The following is a 24,769-nucleotide window of genomic DNA, read 5'->3' as shown; positions in this document are numbered from 1 at the left end:
TTTCTGGAACAAATTATGCTCGTAATCGAAGGTTCCACTGTATTGTAAAGCAAGCAATAAAAAAGACAGGAAACATAAAGAAAACCAACAAGTCTAGTGGTTAGGACAGTAAATAATGGCAGTAAAAGCTTTTGAAAACTTTATTCATTTTGTCATCTCTGGGAGTTTTGCTTTAATGGAATCTTGTCATCACAGAATATTATATATAATATTTTATATAATAATATATTTTTTATTGAATGTCATACCGAGGGCTAAAATAATAGTGCAAAGAAAATGTTGGTAAATCAGTTGTGATATGTACTGTACGTAAATAGGGGTTGGGGTGGGCTGGTGCTAAGGGTGCTTGAGCACCTGCCAATTTACCCCTTGATATCCAAAATAACCATTTTGTCAAGGCATATATTTGAACCTTTTTGTTAAAAAGTTAATGGGAGAGACCCCAGACACTATTCGCTCAATGGCACAGAAAAATTGTCTCATTTCAAGTCCACCACCACATCTAAAGAGCGCTAAAGATTACCAATAATTTAAAAATAAATAAAAAGTAAGTGTTAATAAATTGTTCTCTAGGTTTGATCTCCATTGAAATTGAACAAACATCAAATGATTCACTTGGAGTGATAGTGCTTTATTGAATGGATGCTTTAATTTTTGTTAACCACTAGATGTCGCTGTACCTCCTAAGATCAAAAATTCATTTTAATTTATAAGAGAAGACTATACTTAGATGTCTGTGGTAATATCCTTGAGATTGAGGTGCTGAATATTTATGAAAGCTTATACAAGGTAGTTTAAAAAACTTTCAATTAGATATGTTTACAAGACCAAAAAAATCTTCTTTTGGAAGTGCGTCAAGCACCTTCTGCGATTCAAGCTGGACCTCGGCTATGTTGTCGAAATGACGACCATCGAGCTGGAGCTTCATTATCTGGAAGAGGAGCCAAGTGTGGTGAGTATAGGATGGGTTCAGAAGTGAGATTGTTGTTTCTGGCAAGAAATTCATGTGTGAAGAGAGCTTGGTGAGAGGACAGGTTTCACGTTTGTCTTTGTTCTACCTTGCTGTCCGTGATGAAATCGCAGACATGGGAAGATGTCCTCCAAATGAACACAGGATGATGTCTTTTGGCACACTGACTTATGAAGGTCGGTGCTCTCTGTGACTGCTTGTGCTGCCATCTGTTGTCATGTTATAAAACTAGTCTTGAAACCTTTTGATACCACCTCTCTGTATTGAAGAGAAAAAACATTGTTTGTAGTATTTTGCACCATTTATAACATTAAGATAATTTGTTGCCTAAATAATTTCAACCTGTTCTGCTCTATAGTATTTAGTGCTTATGTGAAAGTGAAAGTGTCTCTGAAGCCTTGACACAAGTGTGCTTACTGTCCGCGGAACAAGGACTGCTGACTGGAGGTAAATTATTACACCATACAATAGATACTTACTTTATATATATATACAGTAATGCTACTTTAATTGTAGCTTTCTTTTCACGATTTCCGTTAACCAGAGAAACAAAATGTAGCCCAAATCCTATGACTAAGGAGAAACTAATATTTTATCTAACGTTACTAAAACGAAACTAACGTTTATATTTCTATCATTAACAAATTTAACGAACATTGTAAAACACACAGCAGGAGAGCTGAACGATGGATGGGGGTTTAGCTGCTATTCGAACTGCGGTAGAGCCTGAGGCGGGTACCGGGATACAGGGCGCCGGAGCCGGCAAGAAGAGGAAGCCGGAACCGGTGTTATGCGCTAAAATGCGCCCTGCCATGGATTGCACCCCCCCCCCCCCCCATACATAATCGCTATCAAATATTATAGTAGAACATAAATTCATAGGTTTATTATTATCAAATATGATATTAATATTATAATAAACCCTAGTTTTGTGACAGCCGTCAAGACCATGAATATAAATTATTGTATAATGTTTATTTTGTGGCACATTTATTTTTAAGGGCTTTGTCATGAATATACAAATAAGCATTTATATACAATTAAAATAAATATTGTTCATGATGAAAAATTAGAGTAAACTATTTTTAATATAAAATAAACAATCCAAAAGTATACATGTTGTACAGTATATGAAAAAAATCTATTTTTTCATATACAACATATTTATTTTCATATTGCTTATTTTATTTTATTGTCTCATGTAATTTGTAATTTGTAAACCATTAACTAGAATTTATATTCTAATACAATATTTGATAGCGATTATGTAGGGGGGGCAATCCATGGCAGGGGGGCATGTTAGCGCATAACACCTGTACCCGCGCTAGCCTCCAGGCTAAACTAGCATAGCGTTTATAAACCCGATGCTAATTCTGCTAATACAGTGTGAGGTTTGGGACTGCTGTGAGTTCATTTAGACAGAAACAGAGCTCCGGATGCAGCCCATTAGCCTGCCGGACTAACCACACACACACACACACACACACACAAACACACACGGACAAACACACACAGCTACTGTAGGTTCTCCAACTAAAACGGAAATACGAGAAATTTTACCCCCGGTTTGGCTTAAACGCCCTCATCTATTACTCTCTTATTCTATAGTACACTGTTTGTGTTTGTAAGATGTATGTATGTATGTATTAAAATTATTATCATAAATAAAATAGTTCATATTATTTGCTGCTTATTTGGTTTACATTAGGTTTTGTAGTTAAATTAATCACAGTGCATCTATCAGTACACAGCGCTATGTTCTGTTCTATAGTTCTGTTCTCTGTAATTTGGTGATGTGGCACCTGATCTCACCCTCAGGCAGTGACTGTAGTGTGTACGGCCTGTTTTTTTTTTACTGTGCTAAAAAAAAAAAAAGTGCTAAAGTTGACTTGAAACACTTACCTACTCACTCTTTGTCCATCCCGCTTTATCCTGTATACAAGGACCCCTATCCGAGGAGACTTAGGGTACGAGACAGGATACACCCTGGATGGGGTTCCAATCCATCGAAGGGCGCACACACACATATTCAGACACTCACACGCTCATTCACACACTACGGGAAATTTAAGCACACCAATTAGAATGCTAATCTGCATGTCTTTGGAGTGTGGAAAGAAACCAGCGTACCCGGAGGAAACCCGCCAGCATGGGGAGAGCTCCAAACACAGGCTCCAAGGCGGCAATCGAATCCGGACCCTGAAGATGCAAGGCGAAAAGTGCTAACCACTGAGCCACCGTGCTACCTGGCATAAAACATTGCATATGAAATTATATTCATTGTTATGTCAGCTAGCAACACAGCAAAGCAGGTTAACAAACATAACTGTTGTACCAGGCTATTTTACTACATAATCTACATATTATATTACATATATAATAAGGAGATAACTCACAAAGAGATTATCTTTTGCCTGTGTCTCATTTTCTTTCTTTTTTTTACTAAAGTAGCCAACTAATGGCTTTGACCTTTTCTTATGTATTTTTTTTATTCAACGAACACCAGAACAGCCCTAATTAAGAATTAGGACTAAACCATTTCCCCTTGGGGTGTGCATTGCTTATATATTATTCTTAATAATTTCACACAGAACAGAAGAATGAAATATGCCTGTGAAACTGTACAATAGAGTATAATATTATAGTGTTGTAAATTATCTGTGGTTTATTCTGTAACATTTCAAATTGTGAGTGATTTTACTAATTGCATTGCTGTATGAGGTTAGACATGCGCTTTTTTCCTGCTCTCCTACCGTGACCTGAGGTGATGTCCACTATTTACCTCCTTCTCGTACTTTGGAGTTAGAGACGTTCCTACCATAGTCTTCTGCCTCACTTACAAACTTGAATCAGGGCAATAACGAGATTATTTAACCCACACAGTGACATGAAAAAATACGACAGAAAATATATAGAAAACTGGTCGCTAAAATGTTATTATCATTCTGGATTTTAAAATATATTTTCATGCACTTTGTTAGTCTTTTTGTGATAAAAAACACAAAACTTGCACCACTGCCTTGTATTACCTGCAACTGGACAAACCATCCTGAGTCTTTAATTTATAAATTTTTGTCTATGTATGTTTCTATGCAGACTATAACCCATTGCAGCAGAAGAGATCAGACCTGGTCATACAGAGCTGTCTGTCTTTGACCAATTACATTTCATCACACACAGTAAAACATGGATCACTCTAATCCTAAACAACATGATGGATCTGCACAACTAAAATTAAGGTAAAGCTACTGTACCTGTATCTTAAACATAAATATGTAATGGGACTTTATGAACTATATTTATATTATAGACTAAAATCTTAGCAGACCAGTGTAGTACAGATTTGTGTGTTCATAAAAGTAATGATAAATAAAGAAATAAACTCCTTAACCCTTTTCTATTTCCATTCAAAAGCTGATGTAGAGAGACTACAGTATCATCATGCTATTCACTGATTGTTAAATGACTCTTGTAAAATGTGTGTTGTTGAATAGTGAATCCTGGGAAAATCTCTCAGACTGTGAAGGACCCAGCAGTGCCTCCATAAACAGTGATCGGTGTACAGATCCTCCAACAAAAAAACTAAAACTAAAAAATGAAGCTCTTTCATCTAGACACAGGTAACATTTAGTCACATTCTTTTCTCTAAACATTATATATCCGTGGGCAGTACAAGGTTTTGGCTTAGGCACCAATTCCATCTCCAGATTTAAGTTTGGGTGGGTTTTAGGGGAAAAACAAGAAAAGGTTATGAGCTAGGTGGCATGGTGGTTTAGTGGTTAGCACTGTCTTCTTGCACCTTCAGGGTCTGTGTTCAATCCTCACCTCGGGTCTGTGTTTGTGGAATTTGTTCTTCCCGTGCTTGGTGGATTTCCTCTGGGTACTCCAGTTTCCTCCCACAGTCTAAAGACATGCTGATTAGGCTGACTGTCATTCTCAAATTGCCTATGGTGTGTGTATATGTGTGTGCCCTGTGATGGGGTAAAGACAGTGAGTGTGAGTGAGTGAACATTTATGAGAAAAATCACAAAAGGTTAAGCATTAACGCTTTTATCGATGTTGTTGCTGCTTACCTTGCGACCATCTCCTTCCTTATACAATGATGCCATCTAGTGGCAGAAGACACTCACAGATTAATACGACTAATTAATATGATCCACACGTGGAAACATAAAATTAGGTGTTTGGATGCACGGTTATGAGTTGCCAAATCGACACCTGATTTAATCTGAGCAATTAAGGACGAAGGACCTTGCTCAAGGGTCCAACAGGTGGCATCAGGCCTCGAACCAGGGACCTTCTAGTCAGCGGTCTAACACCTTAACCACGAGCCTTGCTGAGTACAGATATCAAGTAGTTATATGATAGACTGAAATTACACAGATTGTGTTTGATACTTTATTAATGTGTGCTACCATTTTACAGGTTTAACTCTGTAGCCACTGATCCTGATCTTCAGGAGAAATGCAAATTCACTCTGTTGAAGAAGTTTCAGCATGTAAGTGAGGTGATAACGAACCAGGGAAACCCAACACTTTTTAGTGAGATCTACACAGAGCTCTACATCACAGAAGGAGACAGTGGAAAAGTCAATAATGAACATGAGGTGAGACAAATCGAGGCAGCATCCAGGAGAGCAGCAACAGAGGAAACACCAATTAAATGCAGTGAGATCTTTAAGCCTTTATCTAAAGAAGACAAACCCATCAGGAGCGTTCTGACAAAAGGAGTCGTTGGCATTGGAAAAACAGTCTCTGTGCAGAAATTCATTCTAGACTGGGCTGAAGGGAAAACAAATCAGGATGTTCATCTCATATTTCTACTTCCTTTCAGAGAGCTCAACTTGATAAAGGACCAAAACCTGAGTCTGATGGAGCTCCTTCAATTTTGTTTAAAAGAGATAAAAGAAACAGACATTTCCAGCTCGTACAAAGTTCTGTTCATCTTTGATGGTTTGGATGAGTGTCGTTTCCCTCTGGATTTTCAAAACACAGATAGATTGTGTGATGTAACTGAATCAGCATCAGTGCCTGTGCTACTGATAAACCTAATCAAAGGGAATCTGCTTCCCTCTGCTCTCATCTGGATCACCTCCAGACCAGCAGCAGCTGATCAAATCCCCTCTGAGTGTGTTGATCGAGTCACAGAGGTACGAGGGTTCAATGACCCACAGAAGGAGGAATATTTTAGGAAGAGGATCAGTGATCAAAGCCTGAGCAACAGAATCATCACACACTTGAAGTCGTTAAGAAACCTGTACATCATGTGCCACATCCCAGTCTTCTGCTGGATTTCAGCCACTGTTTTAAAGAGAATTCTGGGTGAAGCAGAGAGTGGAGAGATCCCCAAGACTCTGATGCAAATGTACACACACTTCCTCATCATTCAGATAAACATAATTAAGAAAAAGTACCCAAAGAGCAAAAAGGCAGATGAAGAAATTGTTCTGAAACTGGGGAAACTGGCTTTTCAGCAGCTGATGAAAGGCAACCTGATCTTCTGTGAGGAAGACCTGATGGAGTGTGGCATTGATGTAACCGAAGCATCAGGGTATTCAGGTGTGTGTACACAGATCTTCAGAGAGGAGTGGAAGCTTCACCAAAGTAAAGTGTACTGCTTTGTTCATCTAAGCATTCAGGAACATCTTGCAGCTCTGTATGTCCACCTGACCTTCAGAAATGAAAAGAGAAATGTTCTTGAAGAGCCAGTAAAATTAGCTCCGAAAATCTCTGATCTAAACAAATGTGCTGTAGATCGGGCTTTACAGAGTAAAAACAGGCACCTGGATCTTTTTCTTCCTTTTCTTCTGGGTCTCTCACTGGAATCCAATCAGAGCCTCTTACAAACCATTATGACACAATCAGAAAGTAATTTTCACGGTAGCCAGGAAACAGTTCATTACCTCAAAAAGAAGATCAGAGAGAATCCCCCAACAGAGAAATCCATCAATCTGTTCCACTGTCTGAATGAACTAGATGATCATTCGCTAGTTGAGGAAATCCAATGCTATCTTCAATCTGAAAATTTCCAACAAAGCAATCTTTGTTCTTCTCAGTGGTCAGCTGTGGTGTTTGTGTTACTGACATCAGCACAGGAACATGATGAGTTCATCCTAAAAAAATATACCAACAAACACTGTACAGCAGAGGAGATTCTCCTGAAGCTACTGCCTGTGGTTGCAGCATCCAGAAGAGCTGAGTAAGAAATGCTGAATATAACTGTTACACTGGTAATGTTAGCAACATAGAAGATAAAATACCTTTTTCAAATACTGATGGATTTCCAAGTGTTAAAAATAATCTTTGTAACAAATGACTGCAATTTCTAAACAGTTAATACAGCATTTTATTTAACTAAAGGTTTAAGTTTGCACTTCAATCAAATCTTGATTGCTTTATTTCAAATGCACGTTGGTTGTGTACAGAGGCACAGAAGTGCGTCACTGTCCAAATACTTTTGGATCTGACTGATTTGTTTTATTCATGCTTTATGTCTTTCCTACACATTACGTAATTCATTAAGCAGCATGTTACACAATGAGCAACTTAGATTTGTTATATTTAATACTTGTATTTTAGGAACATTTTAAAAACTTGTATAACCATACATTAGTTTAATTTCACTGTTTTTGTATTTCTTTACAGATTTAATGAATGTGAAGTAAAAGATAGAGGCTGCGCTGGTTTGGCCTCAGTGCTTAGCTCTGAATCCTGTTGTCTCAGAGAACTGGATCTGTCTGCGAATAGATTCAAAGACTCAGGACTGAAGTATCTTGCTCCTGGAGTTGGAAATTCTCATTGCAAACTGAGGACAATGAAGTGAGATCATCTCTCTCTGAAAGTTACATCTAAGACCTTCACCTAAGACCTTATACATAAATATTGTTTTATAAATTACGACTACAAACAGTCGTCCCATTCCATTTCTGTCTATTTTTTTACTGTGATGTCTTATATTTAACATAATAAGTGTTAAATATAAATAATTAAGCCCATAATTTTATCTAATATGTTTATTTTGAGACAGTGAAGACAACCTCTGTCTCTCTGCAGGTTGTGTAGTTGTCGTTTCACAGCTAAAGGCTGTGCTGTTCTGACTTCAGCTCTGAGATTAAACCCCTCACACCTAAGAGAACTGGATCTGTCTAGGAATTTTCTCAGAGACGCAGGAATGAAGTGTCTCTCTGCTGTACTGGAGAATCCTTGCTGTAAACTGGAGACACTGAGGTAAGATTGTCTCTCTGGAAATTATTCCAGGATTTACTGAATTATCTGAATCTGTTTTCAGCATTATAAGTGTCTTTTGTGATTGAAACAGAAGTTTACTAGTTATAGTCAGATCTATCAATTACTGAATAATGTTTTAGTTTTGCATTAAGTTTCTGTGGTTTTCATCATCTATGTTGTGTGTTTGTTGGTAGTCAATATAAGAAAAGAGGAAGTAAAATGTCCTGTAAGACTACTGGTTACAAGTTATAAGTTTGGTTTGGCAGGGAAGTTCAAGGCTTGGATTTACGTACCAACATGAAATCCTTCCAAATCTTCTCTGGCCACTGATGATCCGTGAAGTCCCATTGTTCACTGTGGAGGGCCTTAAGAGAGCCATCAGCCTTTTCTTACACAAGTGGTTAAAAGAGGGTGGCTACACAAAGTTTTTGCTGAGTGTCGACAGCGTGGGCAGAAGTGTGCGAACGTGCTCTGTCATGCAAGGTCATAACGCCCTTGGATAGCAGTCCTCTGCATTTAAACAGGTGTTTAAGCTTCAAAATTTGCTCAGGTCTGATCAGGAAAAAAAAAAAGATCTCTGATTAGAGATTAAAGACTGCAGTGACCCCTGGTGAACTGATCAGTGCGTCCTAAATTGAGAGAGTAAAGAGTGTCATTGTGTCTTTGCAGGGTGGTGCACTGTGGTGTTTCAGATGAAGGCTGTGCTGCTCTGTCTTCAGCACTGCGATCAAACCCCTCACACCTGAGAGAACTGGATCTGTCTCGGAATTATCTCAGAGACTCTGGAATGAAGCATCTCTCTTCTGTACTGGAGAATCCTCACTGTAAGCTGGAGATACTGAGGTACGGGTGACCCTATTGTTTTGTAATTCTGACATCCCACCATGCTCTTTATTAGTCAAATGAGTTCTGAAAGCAGAAGCAAACCAATCAGCATATTTATGTAAATGATTTCTGAGTCTCTGATTTATGTCACACTGCATAATGTCTGCACTCTGTTTCTGCAATCTTTAACTGTTGGACACACATTTAGGAGGGGCCACACTATGTGTTGTTCTGACATACAGTAAGTTGTCGATAGCATATGTGCGTGTCACTTGTAGTTTGCAGACTGGTCATGATTCCTGACATGTCTCGCATAACAGAAATGTGCATGCCTATTGTACTTGTTGCTAAGAACTCTGACACCTTATACCATTTCTCCTAGTCACTTGACTATGAGTGCTAGGACAATGAAAGTGGGTTATTGTGCCTAATGCTGGATAAGCTAAGATCTCCACAGCTGTGCTGCAAAATCTAGTTGATGGCATTTCCAGAGTACATGTGGTTAAAGCATAAACAAGGAAACAACTCCATAATAATACTCATGGTTTAGAAAGTGGGAATGGGGAGAACTGATATTGAAGAGTGTGTCATTGTCTCTCTGCAGGGTGCGTAGTTGTGAGATCTCCAATGAAGCCTGTGCTGCTTTCACTTCAGCTCTGGGATCAAACCCTTATCAACTGAGAGAACTGGATCTGTCTGAAAATAAACTCAGAGACTCAGGAGTGAAGTGTCTCTCTACTGTACTGGAGAATCCTCACTGTAAACTGGAGACATTGGGGTAAGTTCATCGCTCTGATAGTCACACGACCTGCTTCTCAGTAAGACACATTTTCTAATAGTAAGCCAGAATAGTTTTACTTTTGTGACTAAAGGTACAATTTTAAAATGTATTATGTTTAATTACTAAGCACATACTAGTTGCTGTTTAAATTGTGACCGGATCTGTGGCGTGCGAATCTCTAAACTTCTTGAGACCCCCTCGTACCTGTGAACAATGGGCATTTATTTTCTCTGACATGTCACACACCCACTTGACTATAAAGCAGTAATGAGATGGTTTCTCATACTACACCTATACCTCCCTGGCCATGGCCAAGCGCTCTCCTGCCAATCTTCTAAAGAGGAGATTAGACTAGACTCCTACAGTACTAGACTAGATTCTACTAGACCTTCAGTATGTGTGGTGATGGTTGTCCAATTCTAATTAATCTGCAACAGTTGGAAAAGGTCCATTCATCATTTGTTTGGACATAAAAGGTCTTCCTTGGATCAATAGGACCAGTTCTCTGGCAATGTTTTTTAATATGCTCCTTTGTGTATGTGTGTGAAAGTGTAAGTGATAACCCCTGGAGGGCAGGACCCAATGTCTCAGGGTCCCATGCTTCAGGTCACAGTTGTCCTGGTTTAGTTCCATAATTAGTGTCATTATTTAAGCTTTCATGTTTAGCTAGTCTGGGTCTTGCATATATTATGTTCTGTTGGCTTTATTACTGTTCTGTTTATTTTTTTGTTTAGGATAACACTATTTAGATTTTTTTTGTTTTTGCTTTTACTTTGGTCAAATTCTGATGATCAGTTGGAACATAGTGTATATATGTCTCCAAAAAAATACAGCTCTCTTTAGACATTGTCTTTCAAATGGCAATTTTATTGTTTTTTAAGATAATGATTAAGAGCTAGTGGAATCATTGGTACACCCCTTGCCTAGTTTACCTCACACCTCTCCGACCACACCAGCCAAACATTTTCCGCTCTTAGTCTCTCCCAGTCAACATTGGTGTCCCCAAGGTTATGTCTTAGTTCTGTGTTCCCTTTTAGTTTTTCATTTATCTTCTCCTCCTTGTAGAAATATTTAGATATTTCACTCTTCTGTCTCACCAGCTGCTTGGATATATGGAATAAAAACATGGTTTTAGTCAAATTTCACCAACTAAATACAAAATACGTTTTCTTCATAGATTTAGAATCTAATCTGTCCAAGCATAATAATTTTAGGTTGTATTTAAAGTAAATGTTTTTCTATCCCTCCCAGGTTAAAAACCTTGGTGAGTTCACAGTACTTTATCATTTAAATCCCGAATTAAGAGTCTCCAGGTCATGTTTCTTTCATGTCTGGTACCATTGCCCGTCTCTACTTATTCCTCACCCCATAATCTACTGCCATTCTCACTCATGAACTAGTCACCTCCCATATTGATTATTGCAGTTCACTTTTGTCTGGTCTACCGTATAAGCTCCTTTATAAAGCTCAGCTCATATGCTCAGAGCCGATCCTTGATGCAGACGCACCTCCACTGTGAACTCTTCTGTCACACCTACAGCACATCTCAGCACTGTCTTCCCGCTCTCATACTGTACATGTCCTGCCCCACTCTAACATACTGTACTTCTCTGCCACTCCAGACTTCCTTATACAATACCACAGCTCCTCCCTTGGGTCGTGTTCCAAGGAGAAGTTCTTGAACAGGGACAAATTTTAGGCTAATCTTTTGGTTTTGTGAACCGATTTGTTTGTACTTGGGGGCGTTTGTGAACCGAGCTTCCACTGTACTGTGAGTCTTTGTTCCAAAAAGTTGCTGCTGAACTGATGAGTGTGTCATTGTCTCTCTGCAGGTTGTGTGATTGTGAAATCTCAGATGAAGGCTGTGCTGCTCTGACTTCAGCTTTGAGATCAAATCCCTCACAGTTGAGGGACCTGGATCTGTCTAGAAATAAACTCAGGGACTCAGGAGTAAAGTGTCTCTCTGCTGTACTGAAGAATCCTCACTGTAAACTGGAGACACTGAGGTAACACAATCTTTCTGAGGGGACAACCCTAACCCTAAAACTAGACTTAAATACTTAAAGGTTCCTCTGACTAAAACTAGACTAAAATGTCCAGACTTTTGGGCGACCAAAAATTGACTAACAAAAATAGGATAAGATTGATTGACTGAATATAATAAAACCCAACATTTATCCTGGGACGAAGACTACAATTTAAAATAGCTGACAAAGTTAACACTACCACGAGTCTCCAATATTAAACTTTTTAAATGATATTCAAATTTTCTAAGACACTGAATTTGGGGTTGTCATTACTGTAGCTGTAAGCCATAATCATCAAAATTAAAAGAAATAAACACTTGAAATATATCAGTCTGTGTGTAATGAATCTACATAATATGAGTTTCCCCTTTTTTTATTTAATTACTGAAATAAATGAACTTTTTGATGATATTCCAATTAATTAAGATGTACTATACCTGTACTTAATGACAAATATGTTGTATCTCATAGTGGTTATGAAAAAAATTTAAGTATAACTAAAAAGTACCAGCTGAATTGATCTGTGTCTCCTGAACTAGGAGTGAAATTTTTCATTATTTTGCAGGTTGTGTGGTTGTAGTGTTTCAGTTGAAGGCTGTGTTGCTCTTACTTCTGCTCTGAGATCAAATCCTTCACACCTGAAAGAACTGGATCTGTCTTGGAATGAAATTGGAGACTCAGGAGTGAAGAGTGTCTCAGCTGTACTGAAGAATCCTTATTGTAAACTGGAGACACTGAGGTACTGTAGTATAATCTCCCTTTCAGAGTACAACTCATGTTACAATGCCACATTTTTGTTTTAATACAGATGAAAGGATATAAAAAAAAATAGCGTTACTATAGGCCATATTCTTTCCTTGATTCAAGCTTGTCTGAGGATCATGCATAGACAGCCATGAGGTACAGTACCTAGAACATTGTGACTATTGTGTGGCAAGTGCTGGTAAATATTGAATAAGAAAACCACTGACAGTTAAGTTATACATTTGCTTTCAATTTTAAGAATTAAAGATTGCCTTGCCTATATTTGTCCCTTGTCCTTTAGAGTATATTTCTCTAAGTTGTCCTCCCTTTTTGCAATACAAGCATAGCCCAAACCTTCAGTGATCTTGTAGGGGGGATGGTTTGGGCATCTTCTATGTGTTCAGCAGCATAGTGACTATATAAAGAAACAACATGCTAACTAGTCAGCGATTTGAGACTGACGTAGCCATGTCGCTGAGTTTAGTCTGGTACTGTTTCTGTTGAGCCGTTTTGGTTTTGTTAGGTTGTGGAAAGTTGATGTGAAATTTCACCTGTTCTTGCGTGTTCTTTTACATCTTTATACACTGGGTTCCCCAGTGGTGCCAAAATCCAGGATATGAAGAAAACTCCGACACTGCCATGGAAGCCTTCCCACTCAGTGAGATCAAGACAGGCAAGTTCAGGTGCTCCTTGATCTGTGCCCATGTGCAGGAGCAGCTAGAAAACAGCTGGTATTCAAGAAGCTGCCTGCAGGCCCCCACATTACCAGTTGTGCCCCCTGCCATCTGTATATCCAGTAGTGTCTTTTCCACACAACACACCTGCCAAGATAGCCTCTATGGATAATCTGGAAACGTTCCAGGAGCTCTTTGAACATGTGGGCAATATATGGGAATGGCTGCAGAAGAAATGAGCTCTGCTTTACAGGACACCCATTTTCTATCATCGTGCTTCCAGACTGATTCACTTCCCGCACCCCCACACGGACACACACATACAATTTACTGGTACCTGGTGCACTACAGTATCCTTTTTTGTCCAATCCATGTGAGCTACTTCCGTAATTTGTTCACAAATCAATATGTTTGCATGTTCATAGACCTGTAGTCTGTTCGTATCTGCGGAAATTCATAATTCAAATACTTTTGTAAGTCAGGAACTTACTATAGTGTTATAATTTCACTTAGAGGCCTAGCCCAACTGTTAAATTTAGGCATTTGGCAGACGCTCTTATCCAGAGCAACCTACATTTTTTATCTCATTATACATCTGAGCAGTTGAGGGTTCAGGGCCCAACAGTGGCAACTTGGTGGTTGTGGGGTTTGAACCTGGGATCTTCCAAACCGTAGTCCAATGCCTTAACCACTGAGCTACCCCTGTTACAGCATAATAATACCCCTCTGTGTAAAGCAAGACATGGTTAGCCAAAGGGGAAGCAAAAAACTGTGGCATATATATTTTTTTTAAGTGGCCAGCATTAAGGCATTTTAATCCTAATTAATGCCTTCGGGAATAGGAAAAGAGACTGCAACTCAGGCCTTCTTGCCCAACATCAGTGCCTGATATTAGTAACCCAGTCAAAACAGTGCCTTCTTCCACTTTTTACACTGGCTTGATAAAGCTCATGACAATAACTGATATAATTTGATGATATAATTTTTTATTGAATCAATGGTTGTGTTGTAGACAAACTGATTCTATAACACAATGATTGATATTTTCTATTTAATAGTGATTAAAGTCTGCTTTGACTCTTTGGTTAAGAGGTTCCTGCTCAACTTATTTGTGTGCTCTGTACTAACTGAGTGTCGTTGTGCCACTCTCTCTTTTTGCAGGTTGCGTGATTGTGATATCTCAGATGAAGGCTGTGCTGCTCTGACTTCAGCTCTGGGATCAAAACCTTCACACCTGAGAGAACTGGATCTGTCTAATAATAATTTCACAAACTCTGGAATGAAATATCTTGCTACTGTATTGGAGAATCCTCACTGTAAACTGGAGACACTAAGGTAAGATCATCTCTTTGAGAGTCACATGGCTTCCTTCAGAGTAAAACAAAGTTCACACTGTACAATTTCAGTTGACTTGTGCAGTTATAACTTCTCATGCTGCATGAGATGACCCTAATATGAATTCTTTCACAGACTTTGTGATAACATAGAATAGAATATCTTTATTGTCACTGAAACAGGTGGCATGTCCAATGAAATTAGGTGCTTTACACATTACACAATTTACACTTTGCACACTTTATACAAATGACACAAGAGACAGTCATGCATATTGCACCAAAATATATGCATATTGCACTAAGTTACATGTATTGCACTTTTTCCCCTATTGCACAGATTATAATACATAGGTGATGAAGATACATAGGTACCATAATCTTCTGTACTTAACTATTCATTCCCTGAGATGACACAACACCTGGAGAAAACAAAGGGAAGGGAACCCATCCTCATTAAAATGACACTAAATAATGCATTTGATAAAAAAATGCAATCACTGTGCATATATAAATAATGTTCCTTTAATAGCTATAAAGTATATTGTTAAAAATTTGAATTGTGTAAATAGGAACTTATAAAATTATGAGAAATTTAAGAATAGGAGCATCAGAGTTATTTCTAAATTCATTATGGTTTTTAATTTAAGTCTATTTTGTTAAACTTATCCACTGTTCAATGAAGAGAAAATAATTTAGTGCAAAATTGCAGTGTAGCAATTTCAGTCCCAGGGCTCACTCGCTTGCGCGTCTATATCGCTTATTCCTGTGTTCAGGGTCACGATGGGCCTGGAGCCTATCCCAAGAGACTTGGGGCACAAGGCAGGGTACACTAATTGGGAGGCTGTTCTATTTATGTGTGGCTTTGTAAGGAAAAGCTCTGCCCCTCAGTGCAGGTTCCATTATATGAGGCACTAACAAATGGCCTGCACCTTTTGATCCATATAGGAGTGAGTGGTCGGAAAATACAAATACTAGTAATGTTAGTATTTAAAATACAAATGCAGTATGGATAAGATAGGGGTAAAGTGATCATACGTTCTGTGTATACAAACAATATTATCCAGAGGTAACATACTGTATAGAGCAAAGAGCAGTGGGCCTACAAACTACAATAATTAGGCGACAATACGACCCGAGTAAAAAGAGGAACATTAATTTAATTAATTCCTTTTTGTAAGTCGCTCTGGATAAGAGCGTCTGCCAAATGCCTAAATGTAAATGTAAATTTAACTCCAACCAATATTTCATAGTTCATTAAGAAAAATAGTATGATTGATGGTGTTAAAAGCTTAAGTAACACAAGTTTAAGTAACACTACCAAGGATACACAACCCTGATCAAAGGCCAGTAGTAGTTCCACTTTAGCCCATATTGTCTGATTTGATGGGGCTTAATTCATCACTGATACTTTTATGAACGCTATATTCATTAGGTATGGGCATAAGTGCTGTGCAACCTTTTCTAGGATCTTGGATATTAAAGAAAATGTTTGATATCATCATGTAGTTTGACAGCTGACAGGGGTCAAAGTCAGGTTTCTCAGTCAGGTTCAATGATAGATAATGAGAAGAACAAAGATTATCACGCTGCAGTGGCCCCTGTACAAAAGGTGATATATCCAATTCAATTTATTTTATTGATTTCAATTCAAGATATATCGGCCAGTTTGACAAATAACTGTTTACCTGCTGCCTAATATATCCCACCTATTTTAGCATGATAATCTATTTTCTTCTTATCTGTCATTTCTTTTAATGTTTGGACAATACAGGACAATATTAAACATTTCTTTTATCTCAATCTGTGATGTCTAGACAACTGGGTGTTAAAGGCTCACTAATCCATATGGGCAGTGGAAGTTAGCCCCTGTGTATGGGGCTTCATAACATGCAATGTTCTGATGGGAATCCTTGGGTCCTGCCATTAATGTAGATGTCCTTTGTCATGTAACACCTACCCAAACAGTGTTGCTGGCTAAGTTATAACCCATAATGGAAATGGTGTCCCCTGATGTCAGTAGAGTCCTTTGGCACACATTGGAACAAGTTTTTATTCGTTTAGTGTTTAATCTTTGCATGTAATGATTTTGGTTCTGTTCAAGGCAATATAATGATCAAATTCTTTAGCATTATTTTCATTAATATTATTGTGTTTTTAAACTTATTTTCTTTTCAGGACACATGAAATTGTTTATTGCCAGGTTTTTCTCACTATTGTCATCTTGTTTTGGTGTGTCATGGTCGTTCTATAGGTTGTGGTATTGTGACATCTCAGATGAGGGCTGTGCTGCTCTGACTTCAGCTCTGAGCTCAAACCCCTCACACCTGAGAGAACTGGATCTATGTTTCAATAATATTGGAGACTCAGGAAAGAAGCTCCTTTTTAGTCTTCAATATGATGATCATTACAAACTCCAGGACTTGAGGTAAGTTATAAACATAAATTAATACAAATGATTAGACCAATTAGCATTTGTCACGGCGTGCGCCTGTGTCTGCCCGCTGTCCACCGTTCATCAGCCTGTGCCCACATGCCAGATCTGCACGAGCACATTCTTTCCTACTCTTTCTTTCCATCCTCCCTCCTTTAACACTTTCCTTCCCCCATTTTTCCCTTTTTTTCCCCGTAAGACCTCGCCTCGTGTCCGTGCTTTATGGTGCCGCCCGTGCACAGAGGGTCAAACCCCTTACACATTATTGAATGTTTTGTTTAGTGAAGTACCTGCTCCTAGTCTTACAAAGAGTTACTGATTTGTAAAACATATTTATTGAGCCATTGTTTAATTGTGCTATACTGAACATTGTATTTAGAATACAAATGTATATGTTTTTTTTGTGTATATATTTTTAGGGTGTAAAGGATTTTCAGTGTGATGCCAAGCCTGGGCTGGTGAGGTGACAGTGCTACTGTAAGCCATTGTGCCCCGTTAGATGATTGTTTAAAAAGATCTAGCTAGACTTTTATGTTTGACAAAAAAGACCTACAGTTTATATATGTATTATAATATTGCAGCTTTTAGGACTGTATTTTGTGTATATGTGTCACTACATATCCATATAATACTATGTGTAAAACTATTTGCAAACCCAAAACAGTTAATGTATTTTAAAAAACAAATACAATAAACAAAAAGCATGGTGGATTTCTGTTGCAAAATACAGTGTTATTTTTTATAACCTTACATTGTTTAAAGCATTTTTTAAAAATTCAATTGGTAAATGTTTGTGTAGAAAATTATTGAGGATAATTATACATGAAATTGAAATCATTAAAATAAAACATGAAAATGGCACTTTGAGAAAATAAATTTCTGCAATCAGGATCCAGGAATTTAATTGTTTTAATTGACTTTATTTCATCTCAAAAAATTAAATCTTAGTGTTCTAAACATCTGCTCAGTATGTTTATTCCGAAATCGTGACAACACTAATCAAGAGCAGTGTGTGTGTGTGTATGTGCGTTTAATGTTATATAATGCTATTTTATTACTTTAGTTTGCTCTCCATAATGTTTTGGACAAAGGCATATATATATTTTTTTATTTCAGTTGTATTCCACATTTTCATTTTTGTTGGAACTTAAATAATTTGTGGTCCACATGCACATTTTCAGATTTACACCTTAAAAAAACAACAATCTGGTTTTCCCACAGAGATATTAATGCACTTTTTGTAATTCTTGGTCACTTTCAAGCTTATGTGGTCTGTCAACATGAGGGCCAATGAAAGTTAAACAAGCCATTATAAGGCTGAAAGCCCAAAATAATACAGTAAGAGACACTGGCCAAACCTAATGTAAAGAGAGGCTGCTGGTAAGCTTCATACCCATTAGAAAGGAAGCCCTCCATCGCTGATGAGAGTAGAATTCTCACCATAATGCAGAAAAATCCCCTTGATGCCTATATGCTTGTCTGATAGAAGAACTCTTCAGGGGCAGGTGTGGATTTATAAGTGATTTTTTTGCACAGAAAACTGTGAACAGAAATACAGAGACTAAACTTCAATATCCAAACCACTAGCTGTGTTAAACTTGTATGGCTACCACAGGTACTGGGTCACTCATCTTCATTGATTGTGTTCACATGTCCTCTAATATTTTGCTAATAATATCAAGAATAACTCAGTTAGAAAAAACTGTTCAGGTAGAAGTGTTCTGTATATATCTCAATCAGAACAATTCTACCTGGTCAGGCCTGATTGGAGGGAATTTTCAACAGGGATGACAAGGGAGCAGAGAAGTTAGGTGGTATGGGAGAATTTAGAAAAGTTAAAACCAGGTTGTGCAGTTGCGTTCTAGATCAACTGCAGAGGACAAATGATCCACAGAGGTAGACCTGCCAGGAGTATGGTGCAATAGTCCACTCTTAAAATAACTGACTGAACAAGCACCTGAATAGTCTGTGTGAAGAGTAATGGACAAATTCTTCTGTTGTTATAAAAAACAAATCCACAAGAGCGAATGAGGTTCACAATGTCAGGGGATTCCCATTAAGGAATACTGGTTCAGGAAATGCTCACTTTTATTCCTCCAGTTATTATACATGGCGTACACTACATTGCTGTCAAAAGGTGTTGACTAAATCCCTATAGAAAATAGACAATTACAGTGGGTATGAAAAGTATTCAGACCCCCTTTAATTTTTCACTTTGTTTTATTGCAGCCTTTTGCTAAAATCATTTATGTACACACAGCATCCTATATTGACAGAAAAACACAGAATTGTTAAATTTTTGAATTTTTACAGATTTATTAAAGAGGTCCTATTATGCTTTTTCAAATATGATCTTTCATGCAGTGTGTTATGTAGCTTGTAGTGTAGTTATTATATAAACTATCTGCACTATCTGTGACGCTGACAGTGCACGATAAATGAAGTTTTTGTCTATAAAAAAAAAAAAAGTCGGCTCACATTGCCTAAACGAGTCGTTAGCAAATTTATCTTTACTCTGTTACGGATCTGAGTAAAAATTTATCTTTACTCTGTTACACGTCACTCAGTAACATATTTGCATAATGTCCGCCCACGTTCTACGTAGCGAACAACTTGCCCGACATCTTACAATTAACGTTACCACAAACTTGTTAATTTGTCCGAGCATTTATGCCGGGTTGGCTTAAACACTTTGTAATATAAAAAAACAATGAAAACGAGAGCACACAAAATCCTTTTTAACTGTTTATTTTCCACCATTCATCAAAACTGAAATTAACACTTGTGAAGTGGCAAGGCGCAAAAAAAGGGGAAAATGCATCGAAGATTATTTAACTGGATTATCTTTGACTGGACATATTTCCCGGACTTCTCACACTCCGTCATCAGCCTCTCGGTGAGATCGAACCATACTCTGTATACTCGGATAACACAGACTTCGGACATTTTCCACTCACTCGCATTCACATACACATACCGTTTATTATATGTAGTTCGTAAATATTGTTTATATCTTTGTTTGGTTGTGGTGCACCTTTTTCATTTACTTTATTTAGTTTTGTATAATACACGATTGCTTTATCTACTTGTTTGTGTTTGGCCTTTTAACGCAACACCGACACAAAGATAAAAGGCCTCTCGATTTTTGTAGCCACAGTCAATATAAAATTAGCTGGTCGTTACACGGTAAAACCGAGGCCATCTTTTCTATGTATTGACGGGTCCCCAGAGCCGTCGTTCAGTTATGGTAATGGATGTTTCGTTTTCCGACCCACGCTGTGGTGGTAGACCAGTCATAAGGGACCGCGCCATCCAAATCACAGCAGTGAGGGCTCGCGGAAAGAAGGGGTTTAAACAGACTGAATCTTCGAACTGCTTCACACGAGTCGTTTACGAATCATTTAGAAATGGGCTAAAATGAAATCTATTTTTAGAGAAAACTAAAGTGTTTTTCGACCTTGCATACATGTAAACCTGTTTAAAGAGACTTATTAAGCAATAGTAGCAACCTTTAAAATGGCATAATAGGGGCCCCTTAAATAAAACATTTGAAATGTTGAGAAAGCACATGTTAATATACTCACAAAATGAATATATTACTAGTTAATAAAATGATTTGCGGTAGCGGAAAAATCTGCCGAAAAAAGGGACACTACACAATACGGTATTAGATTTCCCTCATGTCTCCGCTGTGTGTATTCATTCAGTGGATTGGAGCGAAGAGTGCTGTTCATTTACTATAAAAAATATATAAAATATATATAAAACATAATATGATCTGTTCATTTCAGTTTCTCTGAATGTGTAGGTGAGAACAGCTGATTCACACCTGGGGAGGGTGAATAATTTGCATTTGAATGTTGTCTGCCATTTTAAAGCACACACAGTAACACTAAAAGAATAACAACCCAGGACAAGAGCCTCTGCATAAATATTATTTAGGAAAACAAAATTCCTGCGCTGATTAGACTATGTAGTAAATTAAAGAGGAGGAGATAAACAATAATAGCCCACGTTAAAAAAAGCAGTTTTATTTAGACTATATAAAATTATTCTACAGCTATTTTTAGGCGTCACAATGACCAAAAAAACTATGATTTTGTGAAATAATTAAAGTAAACAGGGAGCGCTAATCTGTATTGTTTTCGGTGAGTGCGTCAGAAAATGAACCGAAACTCCGTGTATACTCCCCTCACAGAAGTGAAAAAATATATACTTATAGAAAGCGAAATGTCTGCTTTTAAACTTATGGAAAATACATTTTAGATTATGTAATTCGTATGGAAAGTGCAGGCACGTGGTTTTAGCATAAACCACCCAACGATGTGCTTACAGAAACAACACAGCATTTTTAGTGCGTCTTTTTGAGTTATTGTTATGTTTTATTCTGAAAGTCTATTTTACCAGTTATTTCTATATTTAAAGTTTTATGTATGTTTAAATGTATTTTTTTAAATAACAATAAACAGATACAAACAGAGATAGGCTTTATAACAGTTCATTCTTTGTACAAATAAACTTATCAGCTAGCGAATTTGATCGTCTGTCCAAAGAACATTTAATAAATGTTTGTTTTTTTGACTCATTATTATACAATAAATATCTATATCTCTGGTTAAAATTTTTCATTTTCGTTGTATAAAGTTCTCAGATGTGGAAATCACTGTAGTATTTCTTCGAAACAACATATTGTTAACACTTTTTTATGACTTAATTATCTTTAAAACTGCATAGAGTGAAAAATGTGACTTTGCGCCACCTGGCGGTCATTTCACAAATGACTTTAAAATGCAACTGATTTATTTAGGCTGCTACCGTTTTCCCACGGTGGTGAGCGCGACGGTAATAGGCATTCTGGTTGTCTACCTACTGTAAGTATTCAGACCCTTTGCTGTGACACTCATATATTACCTCAGGTGCTATCCATTGCTTCTGATCATACTTGAGATGGTTCATTTGAGTCCAGCTGTGTTTGATTATACTGATTAGACTTAATTAGGAAAGCCACATACCTGTCTATATAAGAACTTACAGCTCACAATTCATGTCAGAGCAAATGACAATCATAAGGTCAAAGGACCTGCCTGAAGAGCTCACAGACAGAATTGTGGCAAGGCAAAGATCTAGGCAAGAGTACAAAAAATATTTCTGCTGCACTTAAGGTTCCTAAGAGCACGGTGGCCTCCATAATCCTTAAATGGAAGACGTTTGGGACGAACAGAACCCTTCCTAGAGGTGGCTGTCCGGCCAAACTGAGCTACCCAGGAAGAAGAGCCTTGGTGAGAGAGGTAGAGAAGAACCCAAAGATCACTGTGGCTGAGCTCCAGAGATGCCGTCGGGAGATGGGAGAAAGTTGTAGAAAGTCAACCATCACTGTAGCCATCCACCAGTAGGGGCTTAATTGCAGAGTGGCCTGACAGAAGCCTCTCCTCAGTGCAAGACACATGAAAGCCCGCATGGAGTTTGCTAAAAAACACTGGAACATATTTTTTGGTCTGATGAGACTAAGATCGAACTTTTAGCCTTAATTCTAAGTGATATGTGTGGAGAAAACCAGGCACCGCTCATCACCTGGCCAATACAGTCAAAACAGTAAAGCCTGGTGGTGGCAGCATCATGCTGTGGAGGTATTTTTTAGCTGCAGGGACAGAACGATTGGTTGCAATTGAGGGAAAGATAAATGCGGCCAAGTACAGGGATATCCTGGACGAAAACCTTCTCCAGAGTGCTCAGGACTTCAGACTGGGCCGAAGGTTTACCTTCCAACAAGACAATGACCCTAAGCACACAGCTAAAATAACGAAGGAGTGGTTTCACAACAACTCTGTGACTGTTCTTGAATGGTCCAGCCAGAGCCCTGACTTCTACTTGGGGATACTGTTGGACAATGATTAAATAAATAAATAAGAAAATAAATTCTTTAGTCAAGCTAGACTTGTCCAGCTGATGCTGTTCTCCAAGGTAAAATCTTTCCTGTGTAAGAAAGACCTTAAAAGGGTCATCCATGCTTTTATTTCGTGTTGAATTGACCATGCCCGTATTCCGCTTTTTGGCTTTTCATCCAATTAACAATTAGACATTGATTTACTTTATTATTTTTTACGCTTTATTGTTTATGTTTTGTTGATTGTCCGTCATTGTTTTACATGTCTATTTTATATTTAGTGTATTGTATACCATTGTACAGTACTTTGAACAACAATGTTGTATTTAAATGTTTACATTAATGGCCATGCATAAAGACAACACAAGCTTTTGTCATGTCAGACAACAGCTTATACTTTTTTTCATTACAATTTACATTTACACCTGAATAGCTACACAACTGACATTCTCAAACAACTGTAAGCTACATAAGGCAGTATTTCAGCCACCAGGACCTAAAGTACTTTTTTTAATAAAATTATATTATTATATTACTCACTCACTCACTCACTCACTCACTGTCTAGGGCCGATGAAACAAGGTGATAGTTTGCGTGACAGTGTTTTTAGGGGGATGTCGATGGTAGCAAGCATGACCCTGTCCTCTACATGATACTTCAGGGCCTTGATACGATGGCGGTTTGCCTGTCTCTTGTACGAACTTCAGGATCGCAGCAGGGTGCGTCTCTGCTGTTAACATGTTCATTTGCAGCAGTGGACAAATTGTTGAGCTGAGGGAACGTTCACTTCTGCCTCTTGTGCTAGGTAGGGTGGAGGTCGGTAGCCTAGGCAGCACTGGAACGCGGACAGCCCTATGGAGGTAGACGGTAGGGAGTTGTGGGCATATTCAACCCACGGAACGAACTTGCTCCAAGAGGTAGCGTCCTGCATTGTCATTCACCAGAGAGTGCCTGTTTTTTCTGCTCTGTTTGTCTGTTGGACTGGGGGTGGAATCCTGAGGACAGGCTGGGAGTGGCCCTGATGAGCTTCCAAAAGGTATTCCAGAACCGCGAGGTGAACTGTGGGCCCTGATCTGAGACGACATCAGTGGGAAGGCCATAAAGTCAGAAGATGTGGAGTATTAATTGTTCCGCTGTCCCCTTGGCGGAGGGTAGTTTGGAAGATGGGACGAGGTGAACAGACTTAGAAAAGTGGTCAACAATGGTCATGATGCAGGTGTTGCTGTCAGATGGGGTAGGCCAGTGATAAAGTCGAGGGAAATATGGGACCAGGTACAGTGCGGCACAGGTTAGGGTCTGAGAAGGCCGGCAGGGTGTCAGTTGTCGTGCTTACTTCTGGTGCAGACGTTGCAAGCAGCCTTCCCTAACGTGGGCCACCAGAACCATTGCTGAATGACGAAACGAGTCCAGATGAAAGCAGTAGAAAATAATTATTTTGTCCAGATGGCTCCAAGTTAATTTAACTAAGCTTACATTTTGTGAAAAATGTGACATATTTTATCATTTTATATAGTTGTAGCTGTATAATCTTTCTTGTACCTGTCACTTCTTCTGCTGCTCTAGTGTTACAAACAGAACTGTCTCCACCTTGGTGCAAAACAACAATTGCAAAACAATTAGGTTGTTCAGAATCTAAATAAATATGTATTATCAAACAATGTCATTAAAAAACACATTTTATTTTATTTTACTTTCATTGTTTTTCAGGAAATAAAGAAATGAACTGCGCAGCAGACCGGTGCAAACAATTTAATAAAAATAATTTTGACAAATCCTGTCTTCCATCTCTGTTGTGTGCAAAAATCTGTAGCGGTTCCTCTGGGCCATCTTCTTCAATACAAGGATGGTGGCTCTCTCCTCTTGTAGTGGC

General features: G+C 38.2%; 1 protein-coding gene and 1 long non-coding RNA gene across 3 annotated transcripts; one reads left to right on the top strand and one right to left on the bottom strand.

Moving 5' to 3' along the window:
* Nucleotides 1-263: 263 nt before the first annotated feature.
* On the bottom strand, nucleotides 264-1,749 carry LOC128518497 (uncharacterized). Of its 2 annotated transcripts, none has more exons than XR_008357733.1 (3): nucleotides 1,626-1,749; nucleotides 1,059-1,228; nucleotides 264-931 (listed from the first exon to the last, which is right to left on the bottom strand). It is a non-coding gene; the product is annotated as an uncharacterized LOC128518497 (long non-coding RNA). The 2 variants fall into 2 exon arrangements; XR_008357732.1 differs by having other exon boundaries at nucleotides 1,640-1,712.
* LOC128518494 (NACHT, LRR and PYD domains-containing protein 12-like) lies at nucleotides 1,366-17,863 on the top strand. The gene is made up of 13 exons (XM_053491634.1): nucleotides 1,366-1,417; nucleotides 4,067-4,209; nucleotides 4,465-4,590; nucleotides 5,396-7,168; nucleotides 7,615-7,788; nucleotides 8,023-8,196; nucleotides 8,866-9,039; nucleotides 9,626-9,799; nucleotides 11,635-11,808; nucleotides 12,395-12,568; nucleotides 14,409-14,582; nucleotides 16,836-17,009; nucleotides 17,435-17,863. Exons 2-13 carry the CDS (start codon nucleotides 4,157-4,159, stop codon nucleotides 17,439-17,441), a joined length of 3,351 nt encoding a protein of 1,116 aa, XP_053347609.1. The 5' UTR covers nucleotides 1,366-1,417; nucleotides 4,067-4,156; the 3' UTR covers nucleotides 17,442-17,863.
* Nucleotides 17,864-24,769: the final 6,906 nt, after the last annotated feature.

This window comes from Clarias gariepinus, chromosome 3, assembly GCF_024256425.1.
Source record: "Clarias gariepinus isolate MV-2021 ecotype Netherlands chromosome 3, CGAR_prim_01v2, whole genome shotgun sequence".
Taxonomy (NCBI): Eukaryota; Metazoa; Chordata; class Actinopteri; order Siluriformes; family Clariidae; genus Clarias; species Clarias gariepinus.
This window is presented reverse-complemented; position numbering and strand designations above follow the sequence as displayed.